Genomic DNA, 22,483 nt, shown 5'->3' on the forward strand with positions numbered 1-22,483 from the left:
CAGCAGCCTTATGTATAGCATAATCCTTAATAAAACTGAATCCTGTCACAGGAGCTGATGCTCAGTTTATGAAGATAACAAAAAAAGCACAGCTGGAAAGGTTATTTGAAAATTCATTTTTATAATCTCTTTCCCAGCAGAGACTTGGGGGTCCGGTTTTTGCCAGAAGCAAACTTTCAGGACTCTCATTAAATACCGAAATATGTGATTTCTAAGGGCAACATTGACATGGTGTCTAATGATTCCCTGCTCCCAGGCACTGCTGTAATAAATGCATCTTCCATTTTTAGATTCCTGGGGCCTATTTTATAGCCACTGGAGGAAAAGGGAAGGGGATTGACATGCTTCCCTCTCTCGCACAAAATTTAAACAATATAGCCCACTGTTTATTCAGCTTGGAATGGTTTCCATCTAAGAAAATAAAGTTGTAAAATATGAAGGAAACTAGCCTTGATTGCTGAGCAAAGCTAATGGGCTTTGAAGTCTGAGCCTAGAGAATAAAAGGCTCCTTGAGAAATAAATACATAAATAACCATGGAGAGGCTAAAATAAGTCCCGATGTGGTTCACTCTCTGGCAGGCCTGACCAAGACGTGAAACAATCTAGGCACATGTGTGGAACACAACAGTGAAGTCACGTCTGTCTGTCACCCACCTGCTTCTTCTGTTGGTCTGCAGTCTCAGACCCTAATTACACTGCCTAGTGAGGAAGAACCGACACATGGCAGGTTAGTCCCTAAAAGGCTTTTATGGAGTGGAAGCCTCTCCTCTTTCACAGCAGCTGAAGAAAATGGCTCTCCCACTGCAGTAACTTCACCAGACATGTTGAGACTTCATTTGATCTGTGTGACTCAGCTCTTTGCTTCTTATCCTTACCATCTCACCGACTGGCAAAAATGGGCTGAAAATTCCAAAGAAAGCTTTCAGCTTAGCAGAAATTGTGTTCCATTCTGCTTGCCTGCCTCTGACTGGGACTGGGATATGATGTTTATGGTGCTCAGTAACTAAAGCAAATTGCCATAAGGGTCTTAATTGGAACTGTTTCTCCAAACAAATCTGCCCAGCACCTCTTTGCTTACAATTTCACACTGACAGAACTGTGTGAAGCTCACACAGACAAGCCTCACCAATAGGTATGGAACGGTGTTTACGAAGAGTCTTCAGGCTATACGAACAGGTACCCATCCTTCCAAGGATGTTAGATACTGACACACTGAACTGTGGGCAAACATGTCCTGATGCAGGGTCAGTGAGCAATTATAGCACACACCTCTGTAGTCATATTTTTCTTTGGCCACCAGCTCACAAATAACAACACAGAGACTTATTAATTATGAAAGCTTGGCCTCAGCTTAGGCTTGCTCCTAACTCGCTCTCATAACTTAAATTAACCCATTTATATAAATCGATGTTCTATTACTTGGCATTACCTCCCTTCCATCTTACACCTCTTATGTCCTCTCCGTGTCTCCTGGCATCTCCTGCAGCTTGATTCCTCCTACTCCCTCTCTCTGCCCAGAAGTCCAGACTATATATCCTGCCTAGCTATTGGCCATTCAGCTCTTGATTAAACCAATCACGGCAATACATTTTCATGCAATGTACACATCTCCCCAGCTTATCAGCACACATCTGTACTTTCTTGAGCCAAATTACCCTTCATGTCAATATCTAAACTACCTGTACAAGTAACTAAAGTCATGGACAATCTTACCCCTGCCTTCCTTACTGTGAGTGTTCTCAACCAATACCTCATAGCATCAGGAGGCAGAGTGAAAAAAGGAAAATGAGTTCTCAAGAACTATATTCTGCACAGGAGTATAAAAATTGCCATACTGTGACACAAATAACCAATGTGCAGACAATGGAAGAAAAGGTAATCAAAGATATTTCCAGATGCATACCTCAATGGCTCTGTTTACTAAAACAGTACAGGGAAGGACAATCTCTTGATTTCTTTTCCTAGCCCTGTGATTAAATACTCTGACAAAAACAATTTTAAGGATGGAAGGGTTTAGTTTAGGTCACAGTTCAAGGTGCAGCCCAAGGCAGCAGCAGCTTGAAACAACTGGTCACATGACACCTCCAGTCAGAAGACTAGAACGATGAATGCATGCTAATGTTCAGTTTGCATTCTCCATCTTATGCAATCCAAGTGCTCCTGCTGTTCAGTGGTCCAGTCCACAGTCAAGAGGGTCTTTAAACATCAATTATATAATCAAGAGGACCCCCTACAAGCATGCCCAGAATCCCTTCTTCCAGATGATTCTAGATTCTGTAAGACTGGCAATTTTCACTAACTCTCACTGACAACAATTAGTTCACTTGAGGGCCTTCATGATCCTACCCGTGTGGAACAGCCATGAAAGAAGGGACATCTCCCACTAATAGGTGCAATTACTAATTAGAAATTCCAGCTATCCTGCTGTAATTGTGTTCATTGATTCTAAGGAAATGGACAGGCAGGCAGGCTTAAGGCTGATGAACTATTAAAACTTTAGGCAAAATGTCAGGAGTCTGAGTAAATCAACAAAAAAAAAACAAGGAAAAAACCAAAATTCTCTTCTTCCTCAAGCCTCAAGTTAACCTGCATTCAACTACTCCATTAGTACTTTAGTACGAGTGTTCTTACATTGATAGTCAGGAGGGTGGGGGATGGGAGCAGTGCTGAGAGGAAATTTAAAAGCTTTGCAGCCTGAAATAATGTTGAAATGTATATGCAGTCTGTACCAGAGCTCAGAAATGAGAGCATAGGCTCATGCTGTTTTCCCTCTTACATTCCAAAGACTCCTGACCAATCTACCCGGCTGCCAAACAAGGGAAACAAGACAGTAAACTTACTCTTTGGAAACTTAGATTCCTTCATGAAGGAGTTTTCCGTTCTATTAAATCTTTGACTTCTCACTTCCAAATTCCCTCTCAGCGGTAGGTAGTAGCAAACATGTCAGAACGGCTCTTGTACTAGATCAAGACTAAAGAAATGTGTAGCATGAACAAAGAACCCATCAACCTTGAAACCCTCAGAGTACCATGTAAGAACAAGACACACTTTTCTTTCTTACTGGCTTTCTGTGTTCTGGCAATATAATCAATATTTCCTGTCTAAAAATGCAATACTCTCCAATTTTAGAAACCCCTCAAGTCTGCATTTAATGTCAAAGAAAATCATGCTCCATGTGACAGACATTTGTTTTTATGCTTCCCTGTCTGAAAGTCTTGTCGACTTTTAATGAGAAAAGGATAATGTTATCACTGGCTATGACCATAAGTGGCAATGGACTTGAATAAAACAGTTAAATGTAAGCAGAAAATGGAACTCGATACTAATCAATCTTCATAAAAATGTGTTTGTATGTAAGGATATAGATCCTACCTCAGGTTCTCTTTTCAAAGTAAATAAGCATTTCTTTAAGTAGAGAATTCTTTAAGAATTCATCTGACAAACAAGCATTTGAGCACCTAGTATCTTCTAGAAAGTATTATGGGTTGGAGATAATACAGAGAGAAAAGTAGTGGAGACACTCTTAAAGATATGTAGTTGGACAGGCAGTCAATTTGCGTCTGTAGGGCCCCATGCAAGCCTTCCCTTCCACCTATGTAGGCCTTGACACAATGTAAGAACTGTTGTGTTCATACCACAGACACTTCAAGTTGGAAGAGGTTTACAAGTTACCTCCCTTCAGCTGTGCTTGCCAGAATTTCTTGACTCTTACAGTCTAAAATATAAATAGGTCTATCATGTACCACATACTTTTATATGTGTTTTCGTTATTTTGCAGCACGGAACAGTGCTTGTTAAAATTATGAAGTTCTCATACTTCCACCTTTCAGTTGTCTCACCCCAATTCGAAACCACTCCTGCAGACGACCCTCCTCAGTTTGTTGAGAAGACAATGGGATTGAGTGGAATGCGATTAATTTAAATCGAACCACTCATCCAATTTATTCAGTGTCTGAACAATCGCCTACGGGTCCTAGGCCTCCTCATTTCCAGTGTAACATTATTCTTCTACATAATTTACAATCACAGGATCATGAACCTTGATCATGTAAGCAAGCAAATTAATCCGGAAGTCTCTAAGGGGGTCCAGAAGTATAAATAAGAGAATGGTGTAAATACTATTCAGTTACTCAAAGGGGGGTAATTGTTCCGTGAAAACTGACCTCTCTGGAAATAATTTACATACCAACAGTATCATTATTATTATTATTATTATTATTATTTTTAACCAAATAGCTGTTTCCTGAATTTCCTTGCCAGTGAATTTAAACTGAACTGTGTGCGTTGTGGTTTCTCAAAACCGTTCTTTTAACTAGTGTCTGAAAGTGTTGGTTCTAATTTTTCTTCAAAAATGCATAAATGGGTCCCTGTGGCCAAGCCTTTCATGACCTTGCCACCACTGAAACCTCAGTGGGCAGATGCTGAAAGGCCATTTTGTGCACAAGCTGAGTCAGACACTTACTTTCCTAAACCACTGCCCGATTTCCTCCAGAGTTGTATTGAATGGCTGCTTGTTTTTCCAGAGGTGGTAGAAATAGAACCAATATAATTTACATGATGCAAAATGAAGAATATTTCCCTTGTAATTTTATTAGTGATTTGAGAATTCCCTTCAGTGTGTTTTATCATATTCACCCCCTCCCCCAAGGTTTTTCAGACCATCCACTGATTCCCTATACACCCAACTTTGTGTCTTCTTTTTTTATAAACCATGTAGTCAAATTTGTGCTGCCCTCATATTGCTGAACATGTAGTAGCCTACTACTAAAGCATAGTAGATCTACCATGGGTATATTCTTAAAGAAAATTGTCTTTCCCTCTCCTGGCAGTGTTCCATTGCCAATAGCTCCTCATCTTGTTGTGGGACTTAGGGCTCATCTCTCTTCTCCATGCTAAGATTTTGTATGGCTTGAGCTGGCCTGGGGCTTATGTATCATGTCACAGCTACTGTAAGTCCAAGCATGCAACTGCCCTGCTGTGTCCAGGAAAAGACTGTATCGTTGTAATTATCCACGCCTCTGCTCTTGCATTCTTTCAGCCCCTCTTCTGCAATGATCCCCGAAACATATCACAACCCTTGGACAGAAGGGTTGTTATATGTGCGTCCCATTTAGGGATGATAAATATTCAGCTCCTTAATCTTGGCACTTTGACCAGTTGTGGGTCTTTGTGCTAATCACTTACTACCTGGAGCAAATAGCAGCTTTTCTGACAAGGGCTTATATATGCATTAGTATGGGTCTACAAAGATAAGTCACTATGAGTCAGTTTAATAATATGTACTTTTAGCAAAATAATTGTTGTAATCCAGGCAAACCTGTCCCCACCTCTCACCCACCTGGGCATGGCAGGTGTATGTAGCAGGGATCTTTAAGAGAAAGGCTCCACCCACTTCTGTTCTCTTATTCCTGCTGTTTTTCTGGAGGGCAGACAGGACCTTTCTTGTCCCCCCACCCCTTTTCTCTTCTGTCCTGTCTCTGTGTCTCTTTGCCTTATTTTCTTACCTCCTCCATAATAAAACTTTAAATATGAGTCACATCTACAGGTCTCTGTTTTCCCATTCACCCTCATTCCATCACCCGCTCTGGACTATGATGGGAGGGACCTGCCACCTTCATCCCCAGCCCACTGTTCTTTATCCCTTACAATAACAGTACTAGGTTCTCCCCTGGGGCTTACGGCCTGTCTAGTTGTAGACTCTTGGCCCCAGTAATAGTTCCAGGTGTGAGTTGCATCTTGTAGAAACAGGCCTTAAACCAAATCTGAAAGTGGTTGCCTGCTCCCACCATGTTCTCGCAACTTTCGAACCAGTGAGCATGTCTTGTCAGGTTAGTCATTATTGTAGCTCTTGGAGTTCATGCTGGCTAAGACTGAGGATTACTTTTCTCTTGCAGTAGGATGCATAGCACCTTCTAGCTCTTTGAAAGCTGGTCAGGAGAGATGAAACTTCCAGGTCATTATCAGCTTGAATTCTCTGTGCTCTAAGATTCAAGTATATGGTGTCTTCAGAAATAGGGTCTGACTGTCAAGTTCTGGAGGATAATCAATAACATTGGCATAGCCTGGAATGTTTAGAGGTCCATGGGATTCATAGACCAACAACCCTAAAAGAGGTTAACCCATTCCTGACCATTCCCTATATGCTCTCCTTTACCTTACCCTTCTACCCCCAACTTTAACCCTTCCTGTTCCATTATTCCCCTTTAACCCTTTATAACATTGAGTTTGCCCTCCCTTCTCTTTAAAGCCCCTTACTAATTGCCTGACCCTGGTCCATGTGAGAATGTTGAGAGAATATATAGGAAGAATCAACCATAGATTCCTCCTCCCAGATGTTTACAGCCTAACACTGCTTCCGAATAAAGACCCACCCACCCCCAACTGAGACTAGCTAACCCTTCCTTCGTGCCCTGCTCATAATAAACAGACTGAGTTTCCAGGTTGGCACTGTAGTGGGTGCCCCCCATCAGAGCAAGGACAGCCCACCCAACCCCAGCTTTTCAGTATGTGCGTCTGTCATTCCTTCAGTATCTATCATCTCTTCATTCCCATTCTGTCCTAGTTAGATTTCCCAACATAAGCCTTGCTGGACCCAGCAAACACCAATTTTATAACCATGTCCAGAGTCAGAAAATGGCAGCCTGGGTGGGAAAGACCTGAGCTACTGTGGGCTGCTGAGAGGCATGGAGCGTGCTGTTATTTTACCACTCTATATTTACCTACCATCTACATTATTAGATGCTAGCTGATTTTTATTATACTTATTTTGAATCTATTTTATGCCACATGTCTAACTTCTTGAAGTTAACAGTCCACTTACTATCAATCTTTCATTTGCTAGTGAGTTCTATACAAAGCTATAAAATTTCCTCCAAATAATTTTAGTTTTATCCCTTTGGCTTTGACAGAAATATACACTCAGTGATATTTATTTCTAAGTAAGTTATAATTTCTAATTGATTTTGTCTTCAACCCCATCTTCATTAAGAAATCTCTAATGGGCACATTTAGTTGCCCATGTCTTTTTGTTAATTTTTTATCCTATGTCACTTTGATAAAAAAAAAAGATATGATAATTTTATAGTGATTAAATGATGCGAGTTGTTTGCATTCTTTGGGGGAGAAATTTTACTGAACTATTTGATGGTAAACATATTGTTTAATTTGCTCCATGTAAATAATTTCTTAACTCCCCAGTATTGCTTTACTTAAAAACAATAAAAAATAATAATAAAAACAAAATAATTAAAGCCCTCAGAAGTTCTACAGGACAACTGTTCTCTGAAACAAAAATTTATTTCAGAGGATCATGTTGATTCTGGAAAGCCAGAAAAGGAGAAACAGAAAAAACACAAAAAAACATGATTTTAAAACTTTCTTCACATTAGCAAGAGAAATTGATAAAATAAGAAATAAAAGATGACAACAAAAAGTGTGTTGTTCCCAGAGAATCAAGAACAAAGCAAAGGTCTCATTTTAGGGCCATGCAAGGTTAAGGCCAAGTTATGAGGCCAAGAGCAAGTTGACTTTGGTCAATGAATATTTCCTAAGTTTGGTATAAGGACCAAAACATCTCCTGACAATATAAAAATGTAGAGCTTGGGGCCTTGTTCCAAAATGACTGTACTATAAGAAGATTACCTGTGCTTGCTTGTCTGGATATTCATTAACTTGGGTTGAATTCCAATAATTCTCTTGTCTAATGAAGGCTCTTGGGTCACAAGAGGACTTTCAGAAGGGTAAAGGGCTTCTGGTGTTTAAAGAGGATGATGACAGGCTGTAACTAACGATATTCCAGGAGTGCCGAGGACAGGCAGTGTGAGGGGTAAGAACCAGTAGTGAGAGAGAAGACAGGATGTGGGTCCTACCTGCTGAGCTGCCCCATCCTTGGGACAGACATTGCAGGAGTCTGGAGGGTTGATAAAATGTGTTTAGGAATGAGGAAAGCGTAACTTAAGTTCTACCTTAACCTTAATGAAAAAGTCCTTTCTACAGTGGAAGTGATTTTTAGCCTGACCATATCCAATCAGGAGAACTTTCATACCCCACTGTGGGCTTGTACAAATGTCCTGCAAAGGCCATGGGACTGGGAATAAGAAGACATGCCCAAGTCTGAACTGTACCTCTTCTTCCATGTTCTCAGGTCTGACCTATGCCTAGTCCCAAGTCACTTCTTTTCTGTCTCCAACCCTTACTACCTTTTATAACCACCTATTCCAACCATAAGGAGAATTGAAAAGAGAATGAATTGAGACTAAGGACATAAAGTCCCATCTACCATGGTGTCCCCCCTAGTTCTAGTTCTAAAAGAGAAAATACAAGCTGATTTCATTTCCAAATGGAAAGCATGCAAGGGTTCTGGGAACCATGAAGTTTAGAATGAGAGGGTGGCCCCAAAAGTGCCTTTCAAAAAGAGTCAAAAAAGAGATGCAACCAGGCCACTGACACACAGATGAATGCAGGAACTTGGGTGACCTGGTGGCGTGGCACTAGTAAAGTCAAAGAAGGAACTGAGGTCATTCCAGACAGCAAATGTGAACACCAGGACTAGGCAGAGCTATGGGAAACAAATAGAGGAATTTGGAGGTGGAGCTCCTAGACCTCTGGCTCTGGAGACATTTCCAGGCTGCCCTTGCTTTCTCTGAGAGGTGTGGAGCTGGCCAGGAGATGCAATAAAGGGCAAACAATAGAGTAGGAAAGGAGGCAGACCTGACTAAGAGGAAGAACCACTACAAGGTGCCCCTGAGCAGAAAGCAGAACAGAACAGGCAGGAGGGAGTCCTCTATCCAGAGTGCTGCTCTCCTGCTGGGGCTGCCTGCAGAAGCAGACAACAACCACAGGAGAGTGTGACTTGGATTCCTGGAGCTGGGCTCAGAATCAAGAAGGAAGGTAGATTCAGAGCTGAACCGGCTGATGGGTGAATAGCGCAAAGAGCCCTTGGCCTCTGTCTCTTACATGTCTGAAACAGAGCGCTTAAGTCTGCTGTGCAGGGCCCTCCGTGACAGTAGCACAAGGACTGGCTAGCATGGGTGTGGAGAAGCATCATCATTACAATTAAAAGGTGCTTTAGGAAACAGAACACTGTCACCTCTGAATCTGTACCCTGAGGGGAAATGTTATGGATACTCCAGTTCCCCTTTGTTCATAGGGAACATGGTCCAAGATCTATCTGGGCCTGAATACTGGATACTGCCTAACTAAGGGGCACAGTAAGAGATCTGTAACAACTAATGTAAATCGAAAGAACCATTAAAACAATAAGTTGAAATAAAAGCTATTTTAAATTGAAGCACTTCTGGAATTTTCCATCTAATATTTTCAGACCAAAATTGAACACAGATAACTGAAACCACAATGTGAAACTTCAGATAAGAAGGGGTGGCTGGCTAGACAATGGTGGTGCACACCTTTGATCCCAGCACTTGGGAGGCAGAAGCAGGTGGATCTCAGTGAGTTCCAGGCCAGCCTGGTCTACAAAGCCAGTTCCAGAACAGCCAAGACTGTAACACAGAGACACCCTGTCTCAAACAACCAAAAAAAAAAAAAAAAAGTGGTTTAGCTGATGTATTTAGATGAGGCAGTTTCAAAATGTGTTTGGCTTGTAAAAGTCATTCTAATCATAGTAATTTGTGTGATTTAATTAATTACCGGGCTATAGAATTATGATCATGTATGCTAATACCAAGGGCCAAATCAAACTTGTTACTTTACTAATTACAGCAGCAAGCTTCTGATCATGTGACTTTCATGGTTTGTCATACATCGGATGGGGCCACACACCTGGTTCTGAAAGTATTTAGCAGGACATTGCAACTTAGTGTTCCACAGGAGGCAAGGAAATGAAACCCAACGGAGTGATGTGGAAAAACCTGTTCAAAGGATGAGGAGAGCCAGCTCAGATGTGTAATCCCCGCCATCAGATATCCACTTCCCTGGATTATCAGAAATGACAGTTTTCAGATAGACAGGAATCGCTTCAGAGCATTTATAGATGGCCTAATGTGGGCAGAAAAGGCAAAGAAAAAGTTGGGGGAATGTTGCCTTACAGCTGTCACTTCCAAGGTGACCTTCAGTAAATGACTTTAGTCCCTCACCTACTCCACAGGGACAGACATATTCAGTTATTATTAACAACACTCACAAGTGCCCAGTGCTTCTCTAGAGATTAGTGGCCAGAGGCAGAAACCATGAGGTGGCAGTCGATAGCATGGACTGTGGAGTAAGAGAATGATTAGAGGGTCAGTTTTACCAAGTGAATAGAGGAGATTTGTCTGTTTACATGACATCTGAAGAGCTACCCAAAGGAGGGAACCACCAGGGTTTCTTGAGAAGAGTTCTCCCAGTTCTGGGACTCGGATGCTCAAGGGCCTTGTGTCAGGACGTGTGTAGTAGGGACCCGGGTTCAGGAGGGGGTGTGTTAAAAATGAGGTCAGAGCATTGTAGGGAAACCAAGGACCGGGCTAGAACCTGGGGGTACATTACAGAGTCTGAGCAGAAGACTCTCATGACTTGAAATGTTTTTAAAGGTTCACTGTTGCTGTAGGAACAGAATATAAGAGACCAACCAGAAAGCCAAGGACTTCACCAGGGTAGCCATTGCTGTCATCCAAGCTAAAAAAATGATGATTGCTTGGAAAAGGACATCAGGGCTAGAGCAGTTAAAAAGTGGTTGGGCTCAACCAATGAATACATTTGGTGTTGTACAGCTAGAGAAGCAAAGGGTGAAGCCAAAGGCAGGCACAGCAGGGAAAACAAAGACTACGCTGAGCAGAGGAAGGCAGCAGGTAGGGCTGCTGAGTCACCAAGAGCCGGTGCCTGTGTGCAAGGAAACAGCAATGCAGTCAGCAGGAAGAGGAAGAGGAAACCAGCACTGCAGTATCCACCATGCTGAGCCCCTGGCCTGAAAAGTATCTCTTAGCCATTCTGATTGTCAAAATGAACTTATTCACTACCCTACACACCTTCGAATGTACTCGTGTCCTCTCCAGAATATCAATATATTGTTAGTTAGTTTCACAGTAATGAGAGGGTCAGCAAACTCTGATTCAGAGTAGTTAAGATAAATACTTCATCATATCTTCAAATAAACACAGGGAAACATTGGATATCAAAACAATATATGAATGACTCTCTTCCTACACCCTCAACATCCTTCATCCCTGGTACTGGTTAGTTTTTGATATAAATTCTGTGAAAAGTAAAAAATACTTTTTTTTCTTAGAATTGTTCAAGATGTGCTAAGAAACTACAGATTTACCAAAAATCTCCAGGAACATTTATTAGATATATATTTCAAAAAATCAAAAATACCCAAACCTTTCCTGCTTGTTTTTATTCTTTATCTAAAATGTAAAACATCGTGTTAAAAAGGAATAAGCCATGGAAATGGATATGTACTATTATTCTATAAGCATGTTTAAACAATATTTTATCTGATACCAACTTGAAAAATAACCAGCATGTAAATAAATGCATGCAGTCTACATATGAAAAAGCTCAGCCCTTTAAAACTCTATTCCAAGCTCATTTGAAATCCTGGTATTCTGTTCACATAGCTCCCTATACTCTTAAGAATCATCAGCATTTAATTTATGAGTGTTTTTAGATGGAAAGCTTCTGCTGCTTAAAATTCAGTTCGATCCTCTTGTTCTAAGTTGAGGAATACTTATCTCCTGTGCTTTTCCCCAAGCCCCCCTCTATGCACAATTTCCCTTAATTAATCTAATCTTTAATCCAAAGTAGAGTGCAGCTTTCACCAAAACCCACCCAGGCCAGGGACACTAACAGAGAAGCAGAGCCAAGGAACAAGAAACACATTTGTCCTGTTGTTGCTATTCTCTGTCCTCCAGGAGCATCTGGCATGTGTGACTTCATGTAGCATTTAAAGCTGTGAGTAATGTAGCTTAAGAAATGTTTCCTGTAGCTGGCCAGGCATGGGTTGGTGGTAAGCTCACTGGAATAGACCACAGCCCAACTACCTTCAAGTAGAACATGGCTTGGGTAGAGGTGTCCATTGCTGTTCAGCTGCAACAAGAGTGAACCCAGCTTTACCAGAAAGGGGGACACATGAGGTCTCTTGTCTCCTGCTTGGCAAGTAGAAACACTAGAAAGAGCAACAAAAGCCTTGCCCATGTCTTGGGTGTGTGACCCATGGCTTTCAAGACTAGATTGTGGTCGGCCGGAACCTTTGCAGGGTCCCCAGGATAATACACAGTGGAAAGCAGATTGCAGCATTTAATAGAGAAAATGCAGCCCAATTGTTGGCACTGGCTCTGAGTTGACTCTCCACTTTTCTTCATGTGTTTCTAAGATTAGCTTTTCTAACTTGTGACTAGGGGATCATTTCTCTCCAGGAAGAAACTACTTCCGTTTTTAGTAAGAATCTATTGCTTAATGCTTTTCTATATGTTTCAACTCCAAGACCTATTTAAAGCAAGTAGCAAGATTTGCCATGGGTTTCATTATCATGGTAATTATTGAGAGTTTCACCTCTCCTGACATCAAGTCCATTTTTCAGTTCTTTGACTTGGGAAAGAAAATTGGTTTGACTGGCCTTCTTTTAATTTCAGGCATAGTTGCTGTTCTCTTCTGTGGAGTCACACAAGCACATTATACCTACAACAACCTGTCATCAGATTCCAAACTGAGGACCAAACAGGTAAAAGAAAAACTAGTGACCAGCATTGTCTCTTTCTTGGTGGGGGAGTTCAGTAGTCACTCTGACAGTGCCCGTGGAAAGAATTTCATTAGTAAAGGAAGAAAGTAAACTTAAGACTTCATTACAGGTTGGATATTTATAGATTTTTTCCCCTCCAGGATAACCATTAACAATTCTCTTGGTAAGCAAAAATATAGTTATAATAGTTTCTCCCTCCTGAGAGTTGTGGAGCATAAACTGTCAGTCTCGAAGATGAAAGGCCTATAGTCGGTAATAATTCATAGTTACTTACATCTAAAAGGCATTACAAACCATGGGATGTGGGTAGTTATACAGAGAAGGAAATGAAGAAGAATGTGGAACATTGCTTGATCTTCAATTGGATGTTTTTGTTCTCAAGAAAATTCAACTGCCCATTGCCACATGAGCACAAATGTCTCCCTTATTCTGAGGATATATCGGTCTGTGTATCTGCAGAAGAACAAACATAGGCTCCTTCTACTAAGACCCACCTAGCCATTCTTTGCCAAGCATATCCTACTAGTTTTGCTGAGACTGAATGTGGCTTTTCCTTCAAGGGAGAAACCCTGTGGAGGCTACTGATGAGGACAAGGCATATGACAAACACCCAATCCAGAGTGTGCCAGATATCAGGACAGAAATACCTGGAGAGTGTTTGGGGAGCATCCAGTAGTGCCTTCTCTCATGGCTGTGACTGGAAAAGTCAGGAGGAAGTTGGCAGAGACAATGTCCAATCTGGAGCAAGATAAACAATAGCACAGAGGTAGCAAGTCAAATGGAGCAGAGGATGGAGAGTATTAAGGAGGATGTTTGATGGGCGGGCGAGATGGCTCAGCAGTTAAGAGCATTGGCTGTTCTTCCAGATGATCAGGGTTCAATTCCCTATCTGTAACTCTAGTTCCAAGGGGATCCCACACCTTCATACAGACGCACATGTGGGAAAAATGCCATTACACATAAAATACCAATAAATAAATTGTATTTTTAAAAGGAAGGATACTTGAGGCCAAGGGATTGGCACAGAGTCCCTTAGAAAATTCACTGATGTGTTATGGACTGTTCAGTGAAGTTACAAGTAGACAGAAACTGAGTCAAGAGACACAAGTGAGGAATGAGACCACACAGGCAACTCCAGGCTAAGAAAGACTGTGTGCACTTTATGAAAAAAGTGTAATTTCATCCCAAAAGTAATAGGATGCAGTGCTGCTCAACCTTCCTAATGCATCAACTCTTCAATACAGTTCCGCATGTCATGGTGATCCCCCAACCATACCATTATTTCCTTGCTTGCTACCTCCTCACTGTAATTTTGCGGCAGTTATAAATCGTATTGTAAATAGCTGATATTCTAGATATCTGATATGTGATTCCTGCAGGGGTCATGACCCACAGGGAACTACTGGGTTAGAGTAACTGGAAGGAGTCATTACCTCAAAACTCTGGAGTCCAGAAAATGGGGACAACAGTGTTGGCATGATTAGCTCCTTCTCAGGGAAAATATGTACTGTCTCTCTCTTCATTTTCAGTGGTTTTCTGACAATCTTTGCTGTTGTTCCTTGACTTACAGACAGATCATGCCGATCTGTGTGTTGATGTCTACACGGTTCTCCCAGGACCCAGTCTATCTTCAAAATGTCTTCTTTTGATAAGAACATGAATCGTATTGAGGTAGCACCTACCCTACTCCAACATAACCTCCTCCGAACTAATTATTTCTCCAGTGACCCTACTTCCTAATAAGATCAAGTCCTGGGGCACTAAGGATTAAGAACTGTAATACATAAATCTGGGGGAAGTATGCATAACTCAGCTTATAAAGTTATTACAGAAGTACTTAAAATCAGACTGATGTTAGGATAATTGGAGTTTCATTTTAGGACCCTCATTCTGCTGGATATGAGGACAGAGTACATAGACAAGTTAGTTTTTGCTGTATAACATCAACAACAAAAATTGGCTACCCAAATAACTTTTAACAGGAAGCATTTGGTTCCCATGTCCATAAGTGTCCATCACTCTGACTGATGAACTTGGTGGTCTGCTTATATGGATTGAGCTTGTCTGAGTGTCTGTGGATTTGTTGGGGTATATGTTCCAGGGTAAGCTTCGACAGGGCACCTTTGTCAGTGCCATGTGCCTGTGTCTGTCATTCTGTGAGTACTGAAGCAAGTCCATTTCCAATCATCAGCTTGGACCACCTCTCCTTATCATCAGTACAAAACAAGAAGCCATGCAGGTGCCCAATGTACATTGAGTAAGCTTTGCAGTATGATTTGGCAGGGGCTGTGGCTATGGGACACGATGAAGAATTGGACTCAGTGGTGAGATCTATGCAAATGAAGGCAGAGAAGCCAAAGACTTGTCATGTGATATTGGAGAGTGGGTGTGGGCAAAGTAAGACAATGTCCCAGCCAAATCGAGTTCCCGGAGGCTTATATGGGGCTCTCGGAAGCAGCTCTGGCTAGCATTGTGTCATCTCTGTAATGTCTCGATCTCAGCTTGTCCTGACCATGTCCTCTTGAACAGGGACTCTGCAAGGCCACCCTTCTGCAAGTCCATCACTTCACTTCGGGTGGATGCTTTAGAGACATCATCAAATGCAATTGCTGACATTCTGACAGCCTCGCAGTAAAAGAGAAATAAATAAGCCAAAGTCCTGATACTGATAACCCAGAAAGCTCCCATTCTAGGATCTTTTAAACCATGAAGACTGGTAGCATTCTCCTGGGCTTTAAGGGAAATGTCTTGGGCTGGTTTTTCCTAGCCTCCTTTGGTTCTCTCAGCATTTGTATTCTGGGAAGCTGAATCCCGTGTAGGGACTTGCACTTTTAAGTCATGCTATCTAGACGGCTCAGCAACACTTCAAAGATAACTCGTCTCATGGTGAGACAGCAGTCCAATACCTAGGGGAGAGAAAGCCAAAATCAGTGCCCTACAGCCTTCTGTTCTCCCTCTGAATGTCATGACAAGTGCTCCCTGACAGGATCCCAATCCATCTCATAACACTCTCTTTAGGGAAAGAGGTTTCTACAAGCTTATCCTTTAACATCCAGATAACGGCACACCCCTACCCTTGCTCCCCCCCTGCCTTCTGCCTGGGTGGGGTAGGAGGTTAATAAATGCTGATTCTCTCCCACTCCCTTCTAGTGGCTCTCCTTCTTTTCTTCTATCACTATCTAGCATTCCCAATTCACTTTCCTCTAATGACATACATATGTAATATATATGTATATATATATATATATATATATGTGTGTGTGTGTGTGTGTGTGTGTGTATCATATATATGTGTATATATGCATGCATACCCATGTGAATTTATTGGGTCAGTATATAACCCACTCCCATATACAGAGTCTTGGTCACTGCTCTGCAAAAAAAAAAAAAAAAAAAAAAAAAAAAAAAAAAAAAATGAGAGCAGACGTATTCAGCCATGTCTGCACAGGGTAGTGAGAGAAGTTTCAACATCACATGTGAGTTAGAACTCACTTTGAGTTGTATCCTCTCCTAGAAACCAATGGGAGACCCAGCTCATTAAGGAGTGTGGTTAATTATGGCAATGGTGATGACACATCAAGGAAAATGGGAGGTTGTTGACACTGATAACATAGACTGGCTGAGTGACAAGGAAAACCCAATAAAAACAAGTCCAAGACAGAAGAGGAGGAAAGAAATGTGAGCATCGTAGTATATAGACAAACCTTCCAAAGAGATTCCTCTGTAAAGGGGACCAGCAAAATGAATTGAGTAGCTGGTTGGAGTAGTCAAAGGAAGAACTGCAGTCATTGTATATTCTGGGAGTGATATGAAGACTAGGTGACGAGTCAGAGGGTGTGCCAAGTCTTCTCAGAGGACAGACTGCAGCTTCAGACTTTCCAAAACTGTGTATCTTATTAAATGCTTGTTGTTAGTAGGTAAGAGGGCACTAGTTAACTTCACTTATCCCATAAGGCTTTCACAATTGGCATGGATAAGGGGATAAATGCTTGGTGTCTTAGTACTGTTCTATTGCTGTGAAGAGACACCATGACCAAGGCAATTCTTATAAGAGAAAGCATTTAATTAGGGGCTTACTTGCAGTGGCAGAGGTACTGTTATTATCATACTGGAAAGTATAGTGACAATCAAGCAGGCACTGGAACAGTAGCTGAGAGCTATGTACTGATCCATAGGCAAAGAAAGAGAGAGAGACTGGCCCTGGCATGGGCTTTTGAAACCTCAAAGCCTACCACCAGTGACATACTTCCTCCAACAAGGCCACACCTACTAATTCTTCTAAACTTTTCAATCACTTCTACTTCCTGGTGACCAAGTAGTCAAATATTTGAGCATATAGGGGACCATTATTATTCAAACCATCACACCTGACTACCTTTATCACACTTTCAGCTGGCTCAGACAATACAATTTTTCTTAAATTTCCTCTATCATACTTGAACATCTACCAGTTTGGGTTCATTTTCCCTTCTGAACTGAAATGCAGTAGGGCTGGACATATCATGCATTTGCTTTTGAAAAGCCAGAGTCCTTGTCAAGTATTTATGGGCAGACAATAGCACCTTCGTTATAGCATTCTTTCCAGATGCTTATTTTATTTCCTCCACCCCCATGATATTTTTAGTGTTTATTGCCATTGAATGGGAAAGCAGCAATGCAAATCCAAATTTAAATTTCCAATAAAAAGAGACAATGGGAGCCAAATTGAATGTGCTATGCATGACTTTGCAAGAGAAGGCAAATAAAGGATTTGGAATATGAGAGAAGCAGGGAGATACGGTGACAGAACATTTGACTGCCTCTGCTGCTAATGGCAGGACCCTGGATACTTTGCCCGTGTGACCTTCAGTTCGCTCCCTTTAAAATGAACTAAATGTGTTGTCAAACATGTTCCAAACCTAATATTCTGTCAAACACTGAGCACGAGGTACATACTTGGTTCCTTCTCTTAAACTACAGTTGGGGGTGGATAACTTGCTTAAAAATGATAATTCATGGAGATGTGATGAGGGCCTCAAATTGTCAAATTAAATTCATGATTGAGGCAATCAAAAATAACATCATTAGTCCTACTGGGAAGAAAAATTTCACACTGAGAATCGGACGGTTCTCTGTGGAAAAATTCTCAGCTTGAACCAAAGTGAGTGGTTGCGATGTCTTTTCCAAAGACTGCCTGTGTCCGTGGCAGATAGGATAAATGTCACACCACCAGCACACAGCATCTCAGGACATGAGCAAAAGACTTTCCAGGTGTTTTTCATTTTAAGCATGTTCTGAGCATGTACTAAGCATGACCGTGGTTGCAAGGCAGACATGATGGAAGGCTGGTAAACAAAGGTAAACAAGACAGTGATATCCCCTTAGGAGTTCCTAATAGAGCACAGACCTATATATGGAGGTGGTTGCATCCTCCACTGGGGCAAGTGTTAATATGGAAGAGAGGCCCAACATGCCCTTAGATCCAGACGATTAAATGGCTTACCAAAAACGAGGTGACCCTGAGAAGAAAACCTTGGACTTGGGGGCTTGGAGTTTGGTTCTGATGGTAATCAGGAGATCACCATGCGGGTATATAGGTCCTAAAAGCAAAGACAATTAAGTAATTAAGAGCATAACACAGGAAGAAAAAGCAGCAGAAGTCCCTAAAACACAGAGTCAAAGTAGAGAGAAGGTACATCTGGCTGCCAGTGTAGAGCAGAGATGAAGCACGTGGGAGAGAAATAATACAGGGAGGTGAGTTGAGAGGGACCTTGTAGCCCTCACTGGGCTGTTTTGGAGAACTCTATCCAATTAGGCTGATGATTGCTTAAGGCATTCAGACCAAGTGGTGATGATAATCAGATGGACGACACTATTGAGGAAAGTTTTAAGGGTTAGTTATGAGCAACGTGGTTATTGATCTTAACACTGCATTTCCTTCTATTAAGCCATTCATACAAATACTACTGAATTCACTGCTGCATTTCAAGACTCTAGGCTCTCATCTCTGAGGTTGTTTGGTCTATAAGAGATGTTTGTGGAAATTTATCATTTGGCTTTTGCCTTGGACTTGGGAGTTCAATAAAATCTTACTGAATTAATAAGTAAATTAATGAATGACTGGATTATGACCATGAACATTCCAAGATAAAAGTTAGAAAGGAGAAACAATATGTGCTAATTAATGCTTCTTTAATTCTGATATCTTGCATTAATTTACATTTAATGAGTTGGATTCATAAGGCTAATGTCTAGGGTAATCCTGAGGCATTGAAAGGAAGAGCAAGTGCAGTTCTATTACTTGCCATGTTTCCTGCAGCGTGTCTCTGCCTTATTGATTTGCATCACAGTGGTTTTGGATTATGGTTTTGTGCACTCTTCCCCCTCCAACACATTAACAAAAGCCGTCACGTTTCATGCCTGTTACCTGTTCTGAGACAGTGGAGGGAGAGAGGGAGAGAGGAGAGCAACAATGCCCATGCTTCCCTGACTTCCGAAAAGATCAAAGATATCTACGGAAAGCATAGAATTGCCTTTATTTTTCACTCTAATTGCATTTCTTTTGTCAAGATTTCTACCACTTTTCTTCTTCTCTCCATTCAAAATACCTTTAAAATATTATCCCAGAAGGGCTGAGTTTATAACCGATGGCAAAGTGTTTAAATTTCTCTGTAGCTGAGCTGGTGACTCTTTTCAATGAAACTCATTATGTTGTATAAAGGACATTTAGTAGTTTGGCTAATAAGTGTTCCCTTTCAAATGCTAATGACAGCGAGGCTCCCACATCAAGGCAAGAACACACTGTACTGTACTTTCAGTGCCCAGAATGTCTGTGAACCCCTAGTCCAGAAGCTTTACTCCACAGGAAAACAGGGGCCACGGATGACCATTTGAAGTCCCAGTGAATTCCCTCTGAATCCTGAGCACTGGATCCCAGGGGACAGGAGAAGAAAGATAAATGAGGCATGCACCAGGAGCCATATTTCCCCTTGAAATCTTTTCATGTAAATATTTTCCCCCCTCCGGCAAAACTATGGTCAGATTGTAATTGCTCCAATGATCTTTACTGGTCTGTTAACCTCACATCTGTGTTTGTTGATAATACATAGCATACCATGGTAGCTGGGAATTTCCAGATTTAAAGCCAGAAGATGAGCTCGGTGGGCTTTGAAGGTAAACCTTTAGGTTACACACACACACACACACACACACACACACACACACACACACACACACACACCTTGCCATCCATCCATCTCTCTTTTCACCTTTAGACAACAAAAAATACCATCATCAATACTTAAATAGCAACCTATAAATATTTATGACCCATACTCTCGTATGATTATGTCTGATTCCATGCAAAATGAGAAAAAATGTATCTGAATAGAGTCTAATCCATCAACTGTCCTGGTCCCTACTTTGATGACATTCAAGACAGATGGTTACCCATTATTATCCTAAAATTTCTAAGGATGGTAGTGGCATAACCCCTTTAATGGCCCATTATACTTCTATCATCCTGCTTATAGGTACAGGTATGAAGGGCTTTAGTATCATAATAGCATTTGAGGATGATAAATGGAAATGACTGTAATTTTTCTACACACTTTAATTAAATTTTATTGATTCAGCACAGAAAACATCAAGGATGAATGCATATGCCCAAGTGTGTGTTTATTAAGAATTTGTGGCCAAATTTCAGGCTGCCATTTCCTTGATGGCCTTGAAGGACATAGAGAATGCAATTAACAGAATGTCTCTTTCTTATTCCTTCAAGAAAGAAACTGAATTGCTTCTAGAACTGTTACTCAAAAATCCCAAGTCATCCTTTCCATGGAAATATGCTCTGGAGCTCTGAATAGACTATCTGAAAGGGAATTTGGATTTATGAAGGTCACTAAAGCAACTGTGCTGGATGACACTGGGGTTGGGGCTGAGGAGGTTGGAATCCCATCTGGTCTTGAAAGAGAGGAGACTACCCATGGTGGTGGACCTGCTTCAGGATGAGAGCCAGGTAGTGAGCTGTGGCTGGTACGTTTTCTTTTTGTTCCAAGTTGTTAAAACTATTCACTAAGACATGCTTCTCCCCTCTTTTCATACTGTGCCTTGTTCTGATCGAATTAAACATTCAAAGAAGTAGTAGAAGGGAACAGATGCCATATCAAAAAAGATGGTTTTATTTAGTGGAAAAGAAATTTTGATCTTGTCATCACTGTAAGAGCCTATGTTCACTTGACTGTTCTTCCCCAGAGACCCAGGAAACAGGGTCATGGTGTGTCCCTCTGGGTAGTTTACTTTGGAATCCCAGAAAGGTGACATTTTGCTCTGCTTTGCAGACTGTGCCTATGATGCTGTGAGGCTCTGGCACAGGATGGGGCAGACATACTGAGCACTAGGAACAGACAAGCCAGGAGGGGTTCTGAGATCTCTAACACAGCAGCTTTCTGGATCGCTAATGGCAAGTTCTCTACACGGGGTCTTCTCTAGAGCCAGAAGAGAAATTACGTCTTAACTTTTTATGAGCTAATGCAGGTATTCTTTCTTGACTGGTGGTCTGCAGGCTGATATCAGACTGATTCATTTTGATGACACTGTCTGTACTCATTTCTGGCATAAATTAATAATTTATAGCAACCTCCTAGAGAAAACACCATCATTCTTCCCCTCTCCACTGATTTATTGTTTGCCTTTAGTCTTGCTCTTAGAGCACAATGTTGAGGTTTATATGAGACTTCTGTTTCATCTAAGTATTTGAAGAATGGAAAGTTTGAGGCCATCCAGATGAAAGCAGGCTGATTTTTAAGGGAACATTTCTTTCCCTTAAAATTCCTACTGGATGTTTCTCAGAATGAACGTGCTGTTTTGTAGAGTTCCGATGTAACAGCATGGTGACTGTGGCACTTTTTGAGGGGTTTCTCTACACTAAAGGCACTAAACATCAATTAAAGTCTCTAGAATGTCCATGAGCAGTACAATGTGTTCAGACCCACCTGGTGACTGCCAGAGTTCTAGGCCACCCAAGGGGAAGGAATCTGGATTTTATTAATAATTGGGATTCAGGTATTTATAAATGAATATGTAAACAAACAAGCTCTGGGAGGCAAATCCCTATGAATGGAAAAGAAAATGGCAGAAGTTGAGGGCCGGCCTCCTCTTGTGGGATGAACTAGACCACCCCAGCTCACCCACCTGCCGGCATGCCTGCACTATAAGAACACTGAAACTTGAAACAGGGGATAGGATGGGAATAGAGGCAAGAGAGAGGGTATCCCTAATGGCAGCTGATCCTCTTCTCAGGGTGCTAGAGAAAAAAAAAAACACAGAAATAAATAAATACACACACACACACACACACACACACACACACACACACACACACACATACACAAAGCTTTTTTCTCCATTTTTTAATTTAAATTAGAAATGAGATTGTTTTACATGTCAATCCCAGTTCCCTCTCCCTCCCATCCTCCTTCCCCCCAACCCCACCCTCACTTCCCCCCCCAACTAATACCCTACCTATCCCATACCATTTCTGCTCCCCAGGGAAGGTGAGGCCTTCAATAGAGGATCTTCAGTCTGTCATATCCTTTGAGATAGGGCCTACTCCCAATCCTGTGTGTCTAGGCTCAGGGAGTATCCCTCTATGTGGAATGGGCTCCCAAAGTCCATTCCTATGCTAGGGATAAGTACTGGTCTACTGCAAGAGGCCCCACAGATTTCTGAGACCTCCTCACTGACACCCACGTTCATGGGGTCTGGATCAGTCCCATGCTGGTTTCCCAGCTATCAGTCTGGGGACCAAGAGCTTCCCCTTGTTCAGGT

The 22,483-nt window shown here is 41.6% G+C and overlaps 1 protein-coding gene across 1 annotated transcript in view; it reads left to right on the forward strand.

Moving 5' to 3' along the window:
* The window catches only part of Slc9a9 (solute carrier family 9 member A9), a 528,927-nt gene that overhangs the window by 246,582 nt on the left and 259,862 nt on the right, over positions 1–22,483 (forward strand). The window contains exon 9 of the mRNA XM_027410941.2: positions 12,570–12,658. Within this exon, the coding sequence (XP_027266742.1) occupies positions 12,570–12,658 (89 nt within the window). The remainder of the gene's footprint in view (positions 1–12,569; positions 12,659–22,483) is intronic.

This window comes from Cricetulus griseus, chromosome 4, assembly GCF_003668045.3.
Source record: "Cricetulus griseus strain 17A/GY chromosome 4, alternate assembly CriGri-PICRH-1.0, whole genome shotgun sequence".
In the NCBI taxonomy this organism is placed as follows: domain Eukaryota; kingdom Metazoa; phylum Chordata; class Mammalia; order Rodentia; family Cricetidae; genus Cricetulus; species Cricetulus griseus.